This window comes from Ylistrum balloti, unplaced genomic scaffold, assembly GCF_031769215.1.
Source record: "Ylistrum balloti isolate Yb309-2 unplaced genomic scaffold, AGI_CSIRO_Ybal_v1 Utg369924, whole genome shotgun sequence".
NCBI classification, from domain to species: domain Eukaryota; kingdom Metazoa; phylum Mollusca; class Bivalvia; order Pectinida; family Pectinidae; genus Ylistrum; species Ylistrum balloti.
The window spans coordinates 128,169-145,336 of record NW_026782040.1 but is presented as its reverse complement, the minus strand read 5'-3'; the positions used below and the strand labels follow the sequence as shown (position 1 = coordinate 145,336).

Below are 17,168 nucleotides of genomic sequence, written 5' to 3'. Positions count from 1 at the left end.
TGTCACACTAATTTTGACCTAATTGTACTTAGGATTATAGTACAGCCAAACAAATTGATCTGTTCCTTACCATCTCATACACTACCTACATCAGTGCTAGGGCGCTCCACACTGGTCATTTGTGTGATGAAGTGATTGTATTCATCAAAATGTCACCCGCTAATCTTCTACTGGTTGCGTTGAGAAATGCTGTCTTAATGATGATGGAATATTTCTTCAATGCTGGCTATTTCTAATTTTAACAGTTTGCATGAGTTGTTTCCCTTTGAACATGTTTTTTGAATAATCATTATTGAAAATAGCCTTATATCTAATCTATTCAATCTAAATTACTGGAATTTTGAAAGAGACTTATATGTGCTTCCAGCCAGAGGTCCAATCCAATTGATGTATTTATCAACAAAATTTGTTGAAATTATAATTGATAACTGAATGTTTCACTCTTAGATTAAATTTCACCAGTTCAACATATTTAACAGGATGTGTTGTTGATATGGTTTTAAGGATGGCCAGTTAATGCATTCTGATATCTATGAAGTCTGGAAGGAATACAAAGACATGGCCAGTTGGCTGTTGAAACTCACGGAGGAGTTTGACCTCACCTATCCTCTAGAGGGGGAAAGCTGTAACATCGTACCTTGTCTTCTACCAGAAAAACAACCTGATGTAAGAATTTAATGTGATCTGGGATTTTTTTTCCATTGAAATTGACTGAAACATCTAATTGTTATGCTACTACATAATATCACTATGTCAGTCCTTTTAATAGCTAGCCAATTTTCAATTGTAAACTAGACCTGCTGAATTTTCTAATATCAGCTAGTAATTGAATTCATTGATGATCATGTGATATAACATGGAAAAGGGTAATTTTGTGAATATTGAATAACGTTATCAAATTTGATCAAATTCTTATGGAAAAAAATTGTGTTATTAACCACTTAAGTGACCACTCAAAATTACAAATTTTCTAACTTAATATGCAATATTCATCATGGAAGTTTTAGGATGATGTTATTAATTAAGTATGATGTCACTAGTTTAGGATGGTGTCGTTAATTGAGATGATATCATTAATTAGGATAATGTCCTTAATTAGGATGATGTCATTAATTTAAGACGATGCCATTAATTTAGGATGATGCCATTAGTTTAGGATGGTGTCATTAATTTAGGATGGTGTTGTTAATTACTATGATATCATTAATGAGGATGATACCATCAATTAAAATGATGTCATTAGTTTAGGATGGTGTCATTAATTAAGATGATGTCAATACTTGTGTTGATATTAATTCAGGATGGTGTCATTAATTAAGGAAATTGATGTCATTTATTTCAAGATGTCCTGATTAGAATGTTGTCGTTAATAACATTATGTTATTCTACTGTGGTTATAGTTTGAATGGCCTGAAGTAAAGAAGGGCAAAAGGAGACAAAAGATTCTGGAAACAAAGTTGGTTTACACATTTGACTACCTTCCAGCAGGCCTCTTCAATCGAGGACAGGTACAACAATAAACCTAACCTTGTAATGACTGAAATAGTAGTACAAAGTAATACAGAAATAGTCAAAGTATTTCACTAAATAGTACCAAACTGGCACAGGAAATAGTAGTACAAAGTAATACAGAAATAGTCAAAGTATTTCACTAAATAGTACCAAACTGGCACAGGAAATAGTAGTAAAAAGTAATACAGAAATAGTCAAAGTATTTCACTAAATAGTACCAAACTGGCACAGGAAATAGTAGTACAAAGTAATACAGAAATAGTCAAAGTATTTCACTAAATAGTACCAAACTGGCACAGGAAATAGTAGTACAAAGTAATACAGAAATAGTCAAAGTATTTCACTAAATAGTACCAAACTGGCACAGGAAATAGTAGTACAAAGTAATACAGAAATAGTCAAAGTATTTCACTAAATAGTACCAAACTGGCACAGGAAATAGTAGTACAAAGTAATACAGAAATAGTCAAAGTATTTCACTAAATAGTACCAAACTGGCACAGGAAATACTCTAACTTTATAGTAACAACACATTTAATTTTGTCAATGTAATTCAACAGCTCAATATTTGGCATGTAATCTTATGATGAACATATGAAATATTAAACAAATTTTAAGAAAACTGAATTATGGTCCTTTGTATGCATATCGAAATAGTCCAAGCTGCAATAGAAATTATTGTTCCTCTATTAACATACAATGTAGCTAAACTTTTAAGATCAATTCTCCACACTGGTATAACCATCCCCTGAAGGTTGTGTTCTGCTTGGTTCAGGTTAGGCTCTATGGTATCTCCGATCAGGATATTTTGATATGGAAGAGAGGCACATTCCTGAAGAAGAACGGACAGATTGCTTTGGTTCAACAGATTGGGTAAGCTTCTTTCCTCTATTTTAATGGTAATAGGTATTGCTGGTTGTCTAATTTCTAGTTAAATTTGAATCTGATTTTCAAAAAAAAATCAATGACTTTGTGATTCTTTTGCCAGCGATTCTGAGCTGAATGTGAAAGTCCAAGGCCCCCAACCAGACAATCTGCTCTTCCTCATATATGAGGTGTTTGAAGGCCTCATTAAGGAATCATTTCAGGGTGTCACTTATGAGTGTAAAATACCATGTCCAGATTGTGTTAAACAGGTTTGTAGACACTCAAGTCTCATCTATTTGTATTGAAAATAATCAGATTTCTTTCTTGATTCTGAGTGTATAAATACAACTATATAGAACTTTTATTTCAAATTTTTTATGTTAATCACTACTGATATATACTATTCTGTAAAATCATTCTTTTTTGTTGGGAATTTATTTCATCGATTTTGTTGGTATTTCGTACCCACAAACCGATTAAATGATAGACATGATACCAGGATGTATGTATGATAAATTTTCATTAAGTTTGTATTGATTTTGATTTTAATGAAATGTTAAAAGCATACTTCAACCATATTAATTTAATAAGTTATATATTCCTTTACAAATGTGAGTTATCTCCCCTCGTCTGATGCAGAATATGTGTTATGCTACGGTGCTAAATATGGAAATGACTTATGTAGGCATAACCTGTTGTGGGATCCTATTAACTTATGAAAAGTTAATAAAATCTGTTGAAAATGAATATACAGTTATAAATTTACTTTCAATTAAAGTACCAGAGAACTTGTTTATCCACAAAAGAAAAGTGCTAAAGTAATTATCTTTTGATCAACAACAAAATTTTAGTTAATTAATTGCTTTTAAACCCTTGATTTTGATTGCTACAAACAAATCACTTTGTTATTGTGGTTTTATTTTTACAGTTTACAAAATTTCCTCACATGTTCCCAGCATCTGTGGTCCGTCGAGCTGTGGAAGTGAAAGCACCTTTCCTGCAGTGTCACAAACATTTCCACTCCACACCTGTCCTTGATCTTCAAGGTACAGTACTTCAAATTACAAAAGGTTAAATGGTGACAAAGAGATTATATTGGTGTTTGTGTACTGCAGTGGTATCCTTTCACAAGGGCATGCAGTGTTTGATTGCCTGACTGGACATGAAAAGGTATGGAGTCATCTTCCAAATCATGTTTTCCTGGTGCACTTACTGTGGAAGAATGATCCCACACTTTCAACTAAAGGATCTTATTTATCAAATGATAATTTTGGTAAATCCTATCCCATATCAAACTGAAAGTGTGACATTGATATCATAACCTACTTGTCGCACAGCTTTTGAATCTGTCTGTATATGTTGGCGAAGAAATCAATAATTCTGTGAGCTGTGTTTAAGTTTGTGAAATTTGCTAATTAGATAGTACATGTTAAAAGATAGCCTTAAAGAAATATGAGTTATATATCAACTTTATTGATTTTACAACAATTGCAAAACAACCTTTAAGCTTATATCAATCACTCTTGTTGGCCTGGATGAAAGCATGGGAGGAGTCTTATTGTGGAAGGAACCAGATTACCCAGGGAAAACACACATCGTCGGGTAGGTGACCCCATACCTTTTCATGTTCAAGCCAGGAATCGAACCCCAGACATCTAGGTGAGAGGTGAGTGTGTTACCACTGCACCACCTGACCACCGTGTATGAGTTACACATAAATTGGTTAAAAAATCTTGAACTCATTTGTAGAAATTATTGTAACATTGATACTTAATATCTGCTTTTGTACTGGGATGTTACAGGAATTCTGGCCCCAGATGACAACGCTGACTATGATCTCCACATGTCTCAGGATCTTTTCTCCCTCCAGCAGATGCAGGAGGCCTTGACAGTTGGTGAGTTTTCATGGCTTATTTCTGTCACACATATCTTCAGGACACACACCTGTATGTGATAATTTCGGCTGGTAGCAAATGATCTATGCAAATAAAGAAATGCAAGTGTATATCATAATTGTTAAGATAAAGAAAGGGAAAAACACCAAAAGTCTATGGCAGAAACATTTTAGATCACCTGCCTGAAAGACACCTATTAGTACTGCCAAAAGGCAAGAGTTTGTATGTTGCAATGTCAGGATGTACTTTTCCAAAGTTAGCTTAACTTTCCTCATGAAATCATGGAGTTATGGCCGTTTGTTGATCTGACAGTATTCAAGGTGTACTTGTCAAACTGTGTAACCAAACATTGTTACTCTGTGTAGTTAAGTATTTCCTCTCAGGATGGCAGTATTGCTTATTAAAATCAAGCCTAATGCTTCTTTGTGTTTAAAAAAATTCAACCTTTTATTAATATCAGATACCAAAGTTTGTTAATAGATAGGGAAATGTAGTTGTTTATCCTGAAATTGGCAGTGCCATTGTCGGCAGTGACAGAAAATAGCTGTAGTTTAGCATGTGTGGTAATTCAACAGAATTCTTCTCTGGATTTACTCAAATATTATTTTTAGAAATGTAAATAGTTACATGTTGTAATGAACAAGTTGATTTATGAAAATTCATAAAATCGCTGTTATATCTGATGAAGTTTGGAATTATGTTTTTGCACGGAGCAATTAATTTGGCCTCCGTCATCAGGCAAAATTCAGTGTAACGTCAGTGTCAGGTAAACACAGATTGAACAACAAATCTGTTTGTTTCAAGAGTCTAATTTTCAATCAGTGTTGCAAGATAAATGGAATACATGGTCAGTGTCTTTAAATATAGGCTGCATTTTGGCTCGGAACAGAAAGACAAAAGTGACTTGCAAGAATACAGCTTATATCTTAAGACACTGACCATGTATTCTCTATGTGTAGGTAATGTTGGAGACATCTGTTTCATCATCACTTAATGTTAATATCTCCCCAGATATCTTCATTTCTTACTGCATTAAAGATGCGCCCAAGAATAGGTCAAAGGTTATACACCCGGCAGATGTCTGTGTTGACCTGGAGCAAGAGGGATATACTTGGTAAGTATATCTATATAGCAGTTCTATCAAAAATTTTTATCAACCGAAAAATCAAGAGGAAGCTGAACGCTTTTAATGTTTAGCCATTTTATACTGCATAAATGCACAGATCATTCTCAAATTAGTAGCAAGATCATTCCTGTTTGTTGATCATGCAGGTTTCATTTGATTTTAATTAGAAGGAAAAACAAAGCTGCTTGATATTTCTCTTTTCCTTTTCTGTCAAACACTTTTTTTAAATGGTCAGTAGTCGAATACATTCTTAAAGGATAATGACAAACTTTGTAGCGGAGTGAAGACTTCATTTCATATTACCACATGTTGTGTTTATTGTTGTCATGACATTGGAACGAAGTCTTTGACAGAAAGAACAGAAAGTTGTTAAGTTATGCAAGATATTATATTACACTTTATGTGTGAAGGTTTTTCTTTGATAGTTTTTGTGTCGCCAGCAGAGGTGGCAGACACTTAGGGATCACTTTGTCCATTTTCACGCATTGGTTTTCTGGACTTTTTTTGGTCATGCTTTGAGTAATCAAAATGAAATAAATTTAATACTTCTTGTTGGGAGGGTACAGATTAAATTTGATTTCCGGCTGTCTGTGACCCTTCATCTTTGAGTTATGCCCCTTTGAACTTCGAAAATTCTCTGGGAATATTGTTTTCTGGACTTTTTTGGGTTACCCTTTGAGTTATTGAAATGAAATTTGGTATATGGCTTCTTGTTGGAAGGTACAGAATAAGATTGATTTTTGGCTGTCTGTAACCCTTCTTGACAGAGTTATGCCCCTTTGAACTTAGAAAAGTCTCTTGGAATATTGTTTTCTGGACTTTCTTTGGTTATGCTTTGAGTTATAGAAATCAAAATTGGTATATGGCTTCTTGTTGGAAGGGTACACATTTTGATTATTGGCTGTCTGTGACCCTTCTTTGCAGAGTTATGCCCCTTTGAAAATTCTTCGAGAATGTGTTTTTTTGTACTTTTCTTGATTATGCTTGGAGTTTTTGAAATGGAACATGACAAATGGCTTCATGGTCGAACATTACAGATAAGGTTCGATTCATGGCTTTCTTGGCAGAGTTATGCCCCGTTGAATTTGGAAAATTTTCTTGGTTATGCTTCATGTTATCAAAATACAATTTTGTATGTTCTGTTGTAGTTATTTTCCAAAAGAGAAGCAGTCATAGAAATTAAATTTGGTATTACAACTTTATGGTTGAACATTGCACAGAGATGGCCAAGACAACTGTTTCTATTTCTGCATTAAAATTTTTTATGTGTTCATCAGAGAAGCAGCTCCTTTTGGTATTTGCTTCTAACAATTATGCAGCAAATGACATCTGCTCGGATGTGTATAAGTATGCTGTAAACACAATTAAGAAGCCCACCATCATTGTGGCGGTAGGGGAGAACTTTGACTGGAAGCAAAGCACCACTCTTGGGGTCTTCATGTCTGATGTGGTAAGTCAAACTAATTCTTATCGGCATTGTCAATTCCAATTTTATTTTGGCACAACTTTATGACATACTGTTGTGAAATTTAGAAGTAAATTTCACCATAAATGAAATTTATACAAAAATTATATGTTGTAGGTTTTTGTGAACATGATCAACTCCAAGAAGGATGTGTACAAAAATAAATTTGCGGAATTACTGAGCACGCTGCAGAAGAATGAACAGCTCAGTCTGGCAAAGCCAGAGGCATCCAACGCTTGCTTCATCAGTTACTCCTGGGTCAATTCTCAAACAGCAGTTTCTATGGGCTCAAAGTATGTCCATCTTTTTGTTCTAAATATCTTGTCATCGCTCTATATGTTTTTAGAGGAAGTAGGGTACCTTGTCTTAGGGTCTACTTACCACTAACATGTATTTGACCTCATTTCCATCATAAGTTCTATTATTAACTTGCTCATATGTTAACACTGTGAAAGAGTTGCTCTAATTTGCAATATTTTTGCAAACAAATGAAATTGTGAAATAAGGATTCTACAATGTGTGAAAATTGAGAGAACCGTGATCGGTATTATTGCATTTGTGAAAATAATGTCCTGTTTTCATTCGGCTTTTGATAAAACCACAATAATGTAAACTTTCTATAAATGACAACCTTTCATGATAGAAATCTTATAATGACAAAAAGTATTCCTACAGTTTACATGTAGATTATGTATAGAAATCTCTTCAGTTATACAGCAAGACAGAGACTGAAAAAACATAGGAAAAAAAATTATTGGTGTTTGAAAACTGTTTATCACAGGTTTATACCGGGTGCTGTGGGCAAAGGTGACCCAAGAAAAATCAAATCTTACCTTGACAGTCGGGGAATATGCTGCTGGTTAGACGTGGAGCAGGTCAATGTGGTCAGTATCATTTCAACAAATTATGTAAAGGCTGAAAGGTTCATTTGTCTGGTGTGGTGCATAGTGATGTCTAGTTTGATAATCACCTTTATATTCAATTTATATTTTATTTGGCCTGGCTCAGTGGGAATTGGTTCCTTAATCACATTTGTTGCTTGAAGGAAAGGATTACCTATTGAAAGGGCTGGATCAAAGAAGAGAGTAATTCAATATTTTTTAACCGAGAATGGATCTGATTTCTTTATAATAAAAGTTTCAAAGCTTCATGAAGCAAGACATTGAGTCTGAAATGCGGACATTTTTCACTATCTGATTTTAAGTAAGCGTACTTAAGTACTTTCTGTTGATAACTTACAAATGGTGAGGAAGACAGGTCCACTGAACCTCTTGTTTTGTTGGGAAGTATCTCAGGCGCTAATAATTTTACTAGCAGGAATTGTCACTTTTGATAGTAGTTTCTGGCAATTTAGAATCCTTAACTATGATATATTAATGGAAGGTAAACTAGTGGCGGTCACAGATATTGAAATCATTTGTTTTTGTTAGGTTTTTTTATTTGACTTTATGAATAAACAGTATTCACAAAATTCACGTGCACAGAACATCTATGTAAACTTTTAACTGTTGATAATGTCTTGGAAAAATGAATTGCTGAAATAAGATAACTCGCAAAGTAAAGGAAAATAAACCCCCACAAAAATTTATGATATTACATTATTTTGTAATGAGAGAATTTACCTGTCTGATGAAACCAATCTTATTCTATGTAGTTTTATTTTATCAATTAACTTACGTACATTGAAACTTTGTACATGTTTTGCTCATTTTAGTGATTGACAGTTTGTTAACATGAAACACAACGAAAAATGAAGCCCTGCAATCATATTGAAATTTGTTCTTCCCGAACAGAATGACCAGTTATTTGCGAGGATTGCCAAAGGTCTGTCAGAAGCCCGTGTGATGGTGGCCTGTGTATCAGACGAGTATGCTAAATCTGATACCTGTGTGAGGGAGATGAAATTTGCTACACAGCTCAATCTGCCTATTGTCATAGCTGTGGTTGGCACTGGGACTGGTTGGCTAAACACTGAGGTAGTTAGAACTGTTTACTGGGTTTATCTCCCCATGAACAGCCAGGGTAATTTTAATGCGGAGTCTTGTTGTAGTAGCTGTTGGGTACCTCACTAAACAACATACAGAAGACTGGTCACATGCTATCCAAAGCAATAAGGGTACAGTGTTTTGTCTAAGACAGAACCATGACAGCCCAAACTGTCCTGTTTACAAGTTCCATGAGTAACATGGACTGCCATTGTTAGGGAGCGTTAAACCACAAACCTCAGATCTCAGACATATTTCTGTTAGAGACAATACGTTACTATGATGCTTATAACAAAGTCATTTTGATTTGTACTTTGGATCCCTTTAGCAGAATTAAAGATCTCTTTATATTTTTTACTCATTTCAGAAGCCAGAGCTCAAGATTTGTCATTAATTCAGTTCCTGCAAGATGTGAATTGTTGTAGACATGAATATATCTTAGTAGATGCAAGATAAAATAGTTTGTTGAAATCAGATATCTGAGATAGAGACAATCCATAGATAGAAGTTGTTAGTAATTTTACTGTCACTTTTACCATTCTACCTTAAACATTACGACTTAAAAGATTTATTAAATGCTTAAAATATAGTAGTTTGTGATTTTTTTTTCTAGATTGGGCTTTTGGCTACTACCTATCCCAAAGTGAACTTTCAGAACAACCCCAATGAGGAAACAATGGAAACGTTATTTCGACTTGTCCAGGACAACATGAAACCTTTACCTAGTAAAGAAATGGACTCGGAGGTGAATAAGGACGAGACTGAGGAGAATTATCAGATATCTTACCAGGTACTGTTTTTTGTGGGACTTTGTTTGTGATGTATAAAGGGGTATCATGAGCTTTTGGACATTTAAGAATTGATGTCAAATTTCTTTTTTTTTTTATCTTTCTCTCTCTCTCTGAGCTATGAGATGAACAAAGTTTTGAGGATTAGAGTTTGAAGTTGCTGAGAATAAGAAAATAGCATTGTTATACTAATCTGCTCACAAGATTTACACAAGATTTGAAACAAAATATGTTATACAGGTATTTGTCATTTCATTGGTAACTTTAGAAGAGTAAATTGTATAGGACATTGCAGTGACTAGTAACATAAACATTTATACATAAAGATGTGAATAAGTTTGAACTGATGCAACATAGGTAATCAACCTTATCATATGCTAAAAATAGATTATCTTCTATACCCCTGGTGCTGAGGATGTAGGCTTATTAAAAAGATATTCAGAAAAGGGGGACAAGAGCCAGTGCCTTGCTTCTTCGCAGTGGTGTATTTGGTTAATCATGACCTTTAAGTATCCTGAGTGATTACGTATCATATAAACATACAAACAAGGAGGTGCAATCCGATATAATCAATTTTGTTTGCACCTTCTTGTTCAAATATGTTGTTACCATTTCTTCTGAATTACGATGATATAGATGGGTTTGTTGAAAGACCAAGGCTCCATTAAATATGCTAACTGATACATGTATGAGATATTTGGCTCTGTTGTCAAGTAGGGATTAGGGGTGTTTGCTCAATTTTATTTTTTTTCTCATTTCAGAAAATTATATGAATTGGCTCAGTCTTAATTTTTTTACTTATTTCAGGAAATGTATGAGTTGGCTCAACGGAAGTTATTAAGACAGGTTTCCAAACATGCTAGTACACATGATATTGGGAGCTACCCTCGACTGTTTGTGGTGGATATTGAAGAAACATCTTCAGGTGAGACATTGCGGACAGATCTATGGCTGAATCAGTCCAGATTGCTTTTCATGATCTCGCAGACCTTTCAATTTTTCTGAACTAAAGCTTTGTCTAAAATTTTGAAACGAGAGGTCCTCTTATCAGTTAATATGAAGATGGATATTTATGATGGTGTTTACATCCCAGAAATACAAAAAAAAAAAAAAAAATAGAAAATACTAGACCCACTCCTGTAAATGAATTTAAGATCATACCTAGAAATTGTTAACAGAGAAAACCCTTTGGTTATAAGTGTAAAATCTCATATCTGTTAGCTTGTACGCAGTTGAAATATTTAAAAAATAACATTGCCCATGAGTAAGTTTTAGTTTCCTTCCATTTCCAGATGTTGAGAGAACAGTACAGTATCATGTCCATACCCTGTGTGAATGTGATCAGGTAAGAAACAATAATCACTCAAGCTTATCAATACAGATTATCTGTCCATAAATTCATAACTACTTTGTGACCAATTCCACTAGGATTAAAACTACATGCTAGACAAATGCTCTGCCAATTAAGCTTGACTCATTAAGCTACCTTTTCACCAGCAATGGACCCACAGTCCAGTTCTGCTACATTCCTCCCTTGTTTCACCAGTGAAGATATAACTATATATAATGTCACATTTAGGGTCAATCCTAAGACTAAGTGTTGCTTGTTCTAAGACTAAGTGTTGCTTGTTCTAAGACTTAGTGTTGCCTGTTCTAAGACTTAGTGTTGCTTGTTCTAAGACTAAGTGTTGCCTGTTCTAAGACTTAGTGTTGCCTGTTCTAAGACTAAGTGTTGCTTGTTCTAAGACTAAGTGTTGCCTGTTCTGTGACTAAGTGTTGCCTGTTCTATTACTAAATATTGCCTGTTCTAAGACTTAGTGTTGCTTGTTCTAAGACTAAGTGTTGCTAGAGTTAAGACTTAGTGTTGCTTGTTCTAAGACTAAGTGTTGCTTGTTCTAAGACTAAGTGTTGCTTGTTCTAAGACTTAGTGTTGCCTGTTCTAAGACTTAGTGTTGCTTGTTCTAAGACTAAGTGTTGCCTGTTCTAAGACTTAGTGTTGCCTGTTCTAAGACTAAGTGTTGCTTGTTCTAAGACTAAGTGTTGCTAGAGTTAAGACTAAGTGTTGCTTGTTCTAAGACTAAGCGTTGCCTGTTCTAAGACTAAGTGTTGCCTGTTCTGTGACTAAGTGTTGCCTGTTCTATGACTAAGTGTTGCTTGTTCTAAGACTAAGCGTTGCCTGTTCTGTGACTAAGTGTTGCCTGTTCTATGACTAAGTGTTGCCTGTTCTATGACTAAATATTGCCTGTTCTAAGACTTAGTGTTGCTTGTTCTAAGACTAAGTGTTGCTAGAGATAAGACTAAGTGTTGCTTGTTCTAAGACTAAGTGTTGCTTGTTCTAAGACTAAGTGTTGCCTGTTCTAAGACATTGTGTTGCTTGTTCTAAGACTAAGTGTTGCCTGTTCTAAGACTTAGTATTGCCTGTTCTAAGACTTAGTGTTGCTTGTTCTAAGACTAAGTGTTGCTAGAGTTAAGACTAAGTGTTGCTTGTTCTAAGACTAAGTGTTGCTAGAGTTAAGATTAAGTGTTGCTTGTTCTAAGACTAAGCGTTGCCTGTTCTAAGACTTAGTGTTGCCTGTTCTAAGACTTAGTGTTGCTTGTTCTAAGACTAAGTGTTGCCTGTTCTAAGACTAAGTGTTGCTTGTTCTAAGACTTAGTGTTGCCTGTTCTAAGACTAAGTGTTGCCTGTTCTAAGACTAAAGTGTTGCCTGTTCTAAGACTAAGTGCTACCTGTTCTAAGACTAAATGTTGCCTGTTCTAAGACTTAGTGTTGCTTGTTCTAAGACTAAGTGTTGCTAGAGTTAAGACTAAGTGTTGCTTGTTCTAAGACTAAGTGTTGCCTGTTCTAAGACTAAGTGTTGCCTGTTCTAAGACTTAGTGTTGCCTGTTCTAAGACTAAGTGTTGCCTGTTCTAAGACTAAAGTGTTGCCTGCTCTAAGACTAAGTGCTACCTGTTCTAAGACTAAATGTTGCCTGTTCTAAGACTTAGTGTTGCTTGTTCTAAGACTAAGTGTTGCTAGAGTTAAGACTAAGTGTTGCTTGTTCTAAGACTAAGTGTTGCCTGTTCTATGACTAAGTGTTGCCTGTTCTAAGACTAAGTGTTGCTTGTTCTAAGACTAAGCGTTGCCTGTTCTAAGACTAAGTGTTGCCTGTTCTATGACTAAGTGTTGCTTGTTCTAAGTTTTAGTGTTGCTTGTTCTAAGACTAAGTGTTGCTTGTTCTAAGATTAAGTGTTGCCTGTTCTAAGACTTAGTGTTGCCTGTTCTAAGACTAAGTGTTGCTTGTTCTAAGACTTAAGTTTTGCCTGTTCTAAGACTAAGTGCTACCTGTTCTAAGACTAAGTGTTGCTTGTTCTAAGACAAAGTGTTACCTATCCATCTCATCCCTTTACATCTCATTCTGTTTCAAACCAATGTCGTCACTCTTTTGATCAAAGTTGATTCAAAGGGACAGTATTCCAATGTCCTGGTCAGTACATGATGTCATATTTACATAAAAATCATCGCTTGGTTTGCATTGGAACAATTCATTATTTCCTTTTAGATGTTGTTTTTCTTTTAGTGAAGGTTTTTGTTTGAACACATATCACTCATTTCACTGTTCTTTCTGCAGGGCTGGCACAGTGTGGCTGACCCTATAGTGTTAAGCACTGTTAAGGTAAGTCAGTATAGACTTTTCTGTTACAAAAAATTATCAGTGACCCTGAAATCTGTGTGAACTTTAATTATTCCTCTGAAAGGAGAAATGAGCCACTTATAATCATCAAAGCATGACTGTTATTGTATTTCAATTTTCAGAGAAGTCCAGATGTGGTTGATGAAGACTCATATAGGACTGATTTGGAAGATTTCACTCCCTACCTCTCTCGGGTTGCCGTAGTGATGGAGCACAACTCAGGCTTTGTCCTCAACCTTTTCACCAGTGCAGAAGGACAACGCTGTCTCAAGAGGATACAGGAGGTAAGACAATTCTCCTCTGTAATATGTCTTTAGGGAATAGTGTCACTTTCTTGTTCCAGTACTGGTGAGGCGTGTTTGATTTGTTCATCCGCCCTCTATTTCTGTAAATCTGTGAAAATGTTTTAATAAATGTTTAATCAAAAGAGACATACTGAACTCAGTGTCACATATACACATATTATACAGTGTAATACAAATGTGAAAAATAGGTCACTGTAACCTACTTTTTCTGTTTGATGTTAGATAGACTTCAGTTTAGAAAAACTTTAAGAATGAATGGAAATGGATGGATACCAGTTTGGCAATTCCTATAGTTAATTATACGAAGACCTTAGGCCATCTTCACATACATTGCTACCCATATCAGATTGAGGACTCTTGTAAGATTTATGGATTGAAATGCTGGGAGTGGGAGGAATAAAAAACACAGTGATGTTTTTTTGTACTCTTGGCTAAATAATTATCACTTCTAAAGACTGAAGTTGAAATGATTATCAAAAGCTGTCAAAGTAGGTCGCAAACACATGATTTTCCTTTTTCATATCATACTTTTAAAGGTTATTACTTGAAAACTTCCTCAAACCAGCTTTATAAGAAACCATGACTACCATCATAATGTACACATGGCAGATTATTTACCTTACAGACAGATAGCATGACAGGTCACATCACTTCAAATAGGCTTACATAGAACATTTACAACTTTGGTCAGCTTCTTCTAGACCAATAGTCTGCATTTAATCAAATACCTTCTAGACCAATAGTCTGCATTTAATCAAATACAATATTTCAGAAATTTGTTCAGTCTGGCTGTATGAATATATTCCATGTCTTTTTAAGCTCGCGATGATCTGCTCGGACAGTTTCCAGACCTCCTATCACAAATTTCGAGTCAAGGTTCATGAGTTGGACACAAAGGGAGAAAAAGGAAAACTGAACAGGTGAGAATGAGAACTGTGTGAATAAAATATCAACTCTTAGTGATGATTGTAAAGCTGAAGATGCTGTAAACACCTCAATGTTATATTTACTGCATGGAAAAGTTCTGTGTAAAATGACTCCAGCTTCTCTATCTGGGTAATGTAATTAACACATGGAAACAAGCCATTGTATTTATAATGACTGGCTCTTTGTTAGGCTGGCACTACAATAGAGGCTAAGGTCAATAACAGTTTTTAATTTCCATAAATTTACAGTAATAAATATTTTCTTCATCATTATGTTGTCAATTTTCAGGTAAATGTAATTGTTGTTTATAGATTTTTGTGTACAATTACAGCCTAATGTTCACAGAGATTACATACAGATGTATAAATATTTACTGTGTATTTGTGCTGTCTGATGATGGTCACAGACATATCAAAAGTGGTGCAATATACAAGGAAATGGGGAATGAGATTGGGGGGACAAGAATACTGATAGTAACTCTTATTCATGACGATGACCTTAACACTGGGTGTAAGTTAATACTTAAATCTTAGGAAGAATAGGGGGAAACTCTGATGCTCTGTTGTCGACAGGTCGATCGGAGAAAATTGATCATAAATGGACAAATCTGTTACTGGCGATGGCACATGTACATACCTCTCTTATGCAACACTGAAAATACATTGAATAGAATTTCAATTAGGATCTACATCTTCCAAAATTCTTTGAATCAATGTTTTGTAGATGTCGTCTGCCCAGTGGAAGGATAATTTGGCTGTGTGAAGAACATTCAGCCCTGATGAAGGTTACGGTTCTGAGTGAGGAAGTATCAGAGGTCAAGCATATGGTGGCCAACCAACCCTGGCTGGATGCCATGTTGGATTACATGAGGAATGGGGCTACAAAACATAATCCATTTGAGTTCAAAAACAACAGAAAAGCAAAAAGAAAATTGAAAGGTAAAATTTGCATTTTGTTCATAATTTGTATATAGTACTGCTTTTTTAAATGAAAAGAATTAAAAAAATTTTTTTTTTTTTTTTTGGCCATTTTCCGGATATATTTTTGTTGTTGTTTGTGTTGAATTAATCTGTGGTCAAATAATGGGTGTTTACCAGTAAATACTTATGGTTGCCACTGTTAATTTGATTTTCAAATGCATTTGGGTCGTAGGTGTCTAATTGTAAAAGGCCAACTTTAAAGTTCATTTGATAATGTCAATTTTCCTAAGTGTCAGATGTCTCTACACAATAGTAACACATCTCTCCCATTTCATTATACTGCTTTCTGCTTCCCTGATCATCCAATGAAGAGCTGGGTGTCGCACAAGGAGTAACGTTTTTTATGATTTTGATATGTCACATCCTTGGGATGTAAACCATAGCTGTCCTCACAAGAGAAATACTACCATACCTCAAAGGCCAATTGTTCAGGCAATGTAATAGCTGTAATCTTATTGTTGTGCAAAAAAAGCATTCAGGATTTGTTGTGACCAATAAGTATTAGAAATTGAGCTATAATTTGATAATATGAAATGATATGCTATTATTCCAGATATGATTGCTGGGGTTGATGATGTCGTGAGAAATATTAAAAAAACACTGTTACACAGAAACTCTTCATTGAACAAAGCAGCTCAACTCCAAGCTTTGTCAGAAATCAAATCCCAGGATCCAACATTTGGGGAGGAAACAACGGACTCTACAACCAGTAAGAAAAAGAAAGAAAAAAAGAAAGAAAAAAAGAAGAAACAGGACGATTCAAAAGAAGTGGAAGAATTTTCTAAGGCGTCAAATTCCCAGGATGCAACAGCAGAACAAGATGTTGATGACTCGATATCTGTGAAGAAAAAGAAGAAGAAAAAAAAGAGAAGTAATGAGTCTCCTGATGAGTATTCAGAGGAGGGAAAACACGATAAAGATGTAAACGATCAGATGACAATAGATGGACCTTCAAAATCTGTTAGTCCTGATCCAATACCATTGGTCAGCAGTCGGACAGCCACTCCACACCCCGAATCTGACCTTCAGGGCAAAAAAGCTACTTCTTCTCTACAGCCAGATGTTAGGGAGAGAGAAGCAGCTCCCTCTACACAGCCCAGAACACTGGACCAAGACAAGGGAGATAAAGGACAGGATTCTGATCAACAACCATCACCAGCCAAGAGTAAAACATGTGTAGTGTTGTAAAATACTGCTAGTACAATCAGCTAATGTATTTACTTCACCTGCAATACATTTTTGCAATAAACTTTCTATAATTATACAATTATGTATTATTGTAAATAACAATACACAATGTAATTAAATAGCTGTATTATAGTAAACAACAATATACAATACACGATGTAATTAAATAGCTGTATTATAGAAAACAACAATACACAATGTAATTAAATAGCTGTATTATAGTAAACAACAATATACAATTTAATTGTTTGATTACTGCTCAATCGTTACAAGTATTTTCGAGCTAATGTTGTTCCCCACATCATAAGAATTGGTGTTTTACCTCGGATTTTAAAGTTTAGGGGTAACTCCATGAAAGCCTTCTAAGGCCATAAGTATACAGTCCACAGCCCATCATTTGGTATATACAATCATTAGACAAAGGTCTAAGATGATGTTTGATGCTGATTGGTTTTTCT

The 17,168-nt window shown here is 34.9% G+C and overlaps 1 protein-coding gene across 1 annotated transcript in view; it reads left to right on the top strand.

The window, feature by feature from the left end:
* Positions 1 to 16,710, top strand: part of LOC132546957 (uncharacterized) — a 30,665-nt gene extending 13,955 nt beyond the window's left edge. The window contains exons 17-36 of the mRNA XM_060210686.1: positions 505 to 666; positions 1,401 to 1,508; positions 2,288 to 2,385; positions 2,501 to 2,648; positions 3,308 to 3,425; positions 4,182 to 4,274; positions 5,286 to 5,388; positions 5,826 to 5,845; positions 6,678 to 6,850; positions 6,983 to 7,158; positions 7,647 to 7,749; positions 8,659 to 8,841; positions 9,464 to 9,640; positions 10,446 to 10,563; positions 10,931 to 10,983; positions 13,248 to 13,292; positions 13,433 to 13,594; positions 14,435 to 14,535; positions 15,266 to 15,480; positions 16,076 to 16,710. Coding sequence (XP_060066669.1) covers positions 505 to 666; positions 1,401 to 1,508; positions 2,288 to 2,385; positions 2,501 to 2,648; positions 3,308 to 3,425; positions 4,182 to 4,274; positions 5,286 to 5,388; positions 5,826 to 5,845; positions 6,678 to 6,850; positions 6,983 to 7,158; positions 7,647 to 7,749; positions 8,659 to 8,841; positions 9,464 to 9,640; positions 10,446 to 10,563; positions 10,931 to 10,983; positions 13,248 to 13,292; positions 13,433 to 13,594; positions 14,435 to 14,535; positions 15,266 to 15,480; positions 16,076 to 16,710 — 2,991 coding nt within the window. The remainder of the gene's footprint in view (positions 1 to 504; positions 667 to 1,400; positions 1,509 to 2,287; positions 2,386 to 2,500; positions 2,649 to 3,307; positions 3,426 to 4,181; positions 4,275 to 5,285; positions 5,389 to 5,825; positions 5,846 to 6,677; positions 6,851 to 6,982; positions 7,159 to 7,646; positions 7,750 to 8,658; positions 8,842 to 9,463; positions 9,641 to 10,445; positions 10,564 to 10,930; positions 10,984 to 13,247; positions 13,293 to 13,432; positions 13,595 to 14,434; positions 14,536 to 15,265; positions 15,481 to 16,075) is intronic.
* Positions 16,711 to 17,168: the final 458 nt, after the last annotated feature.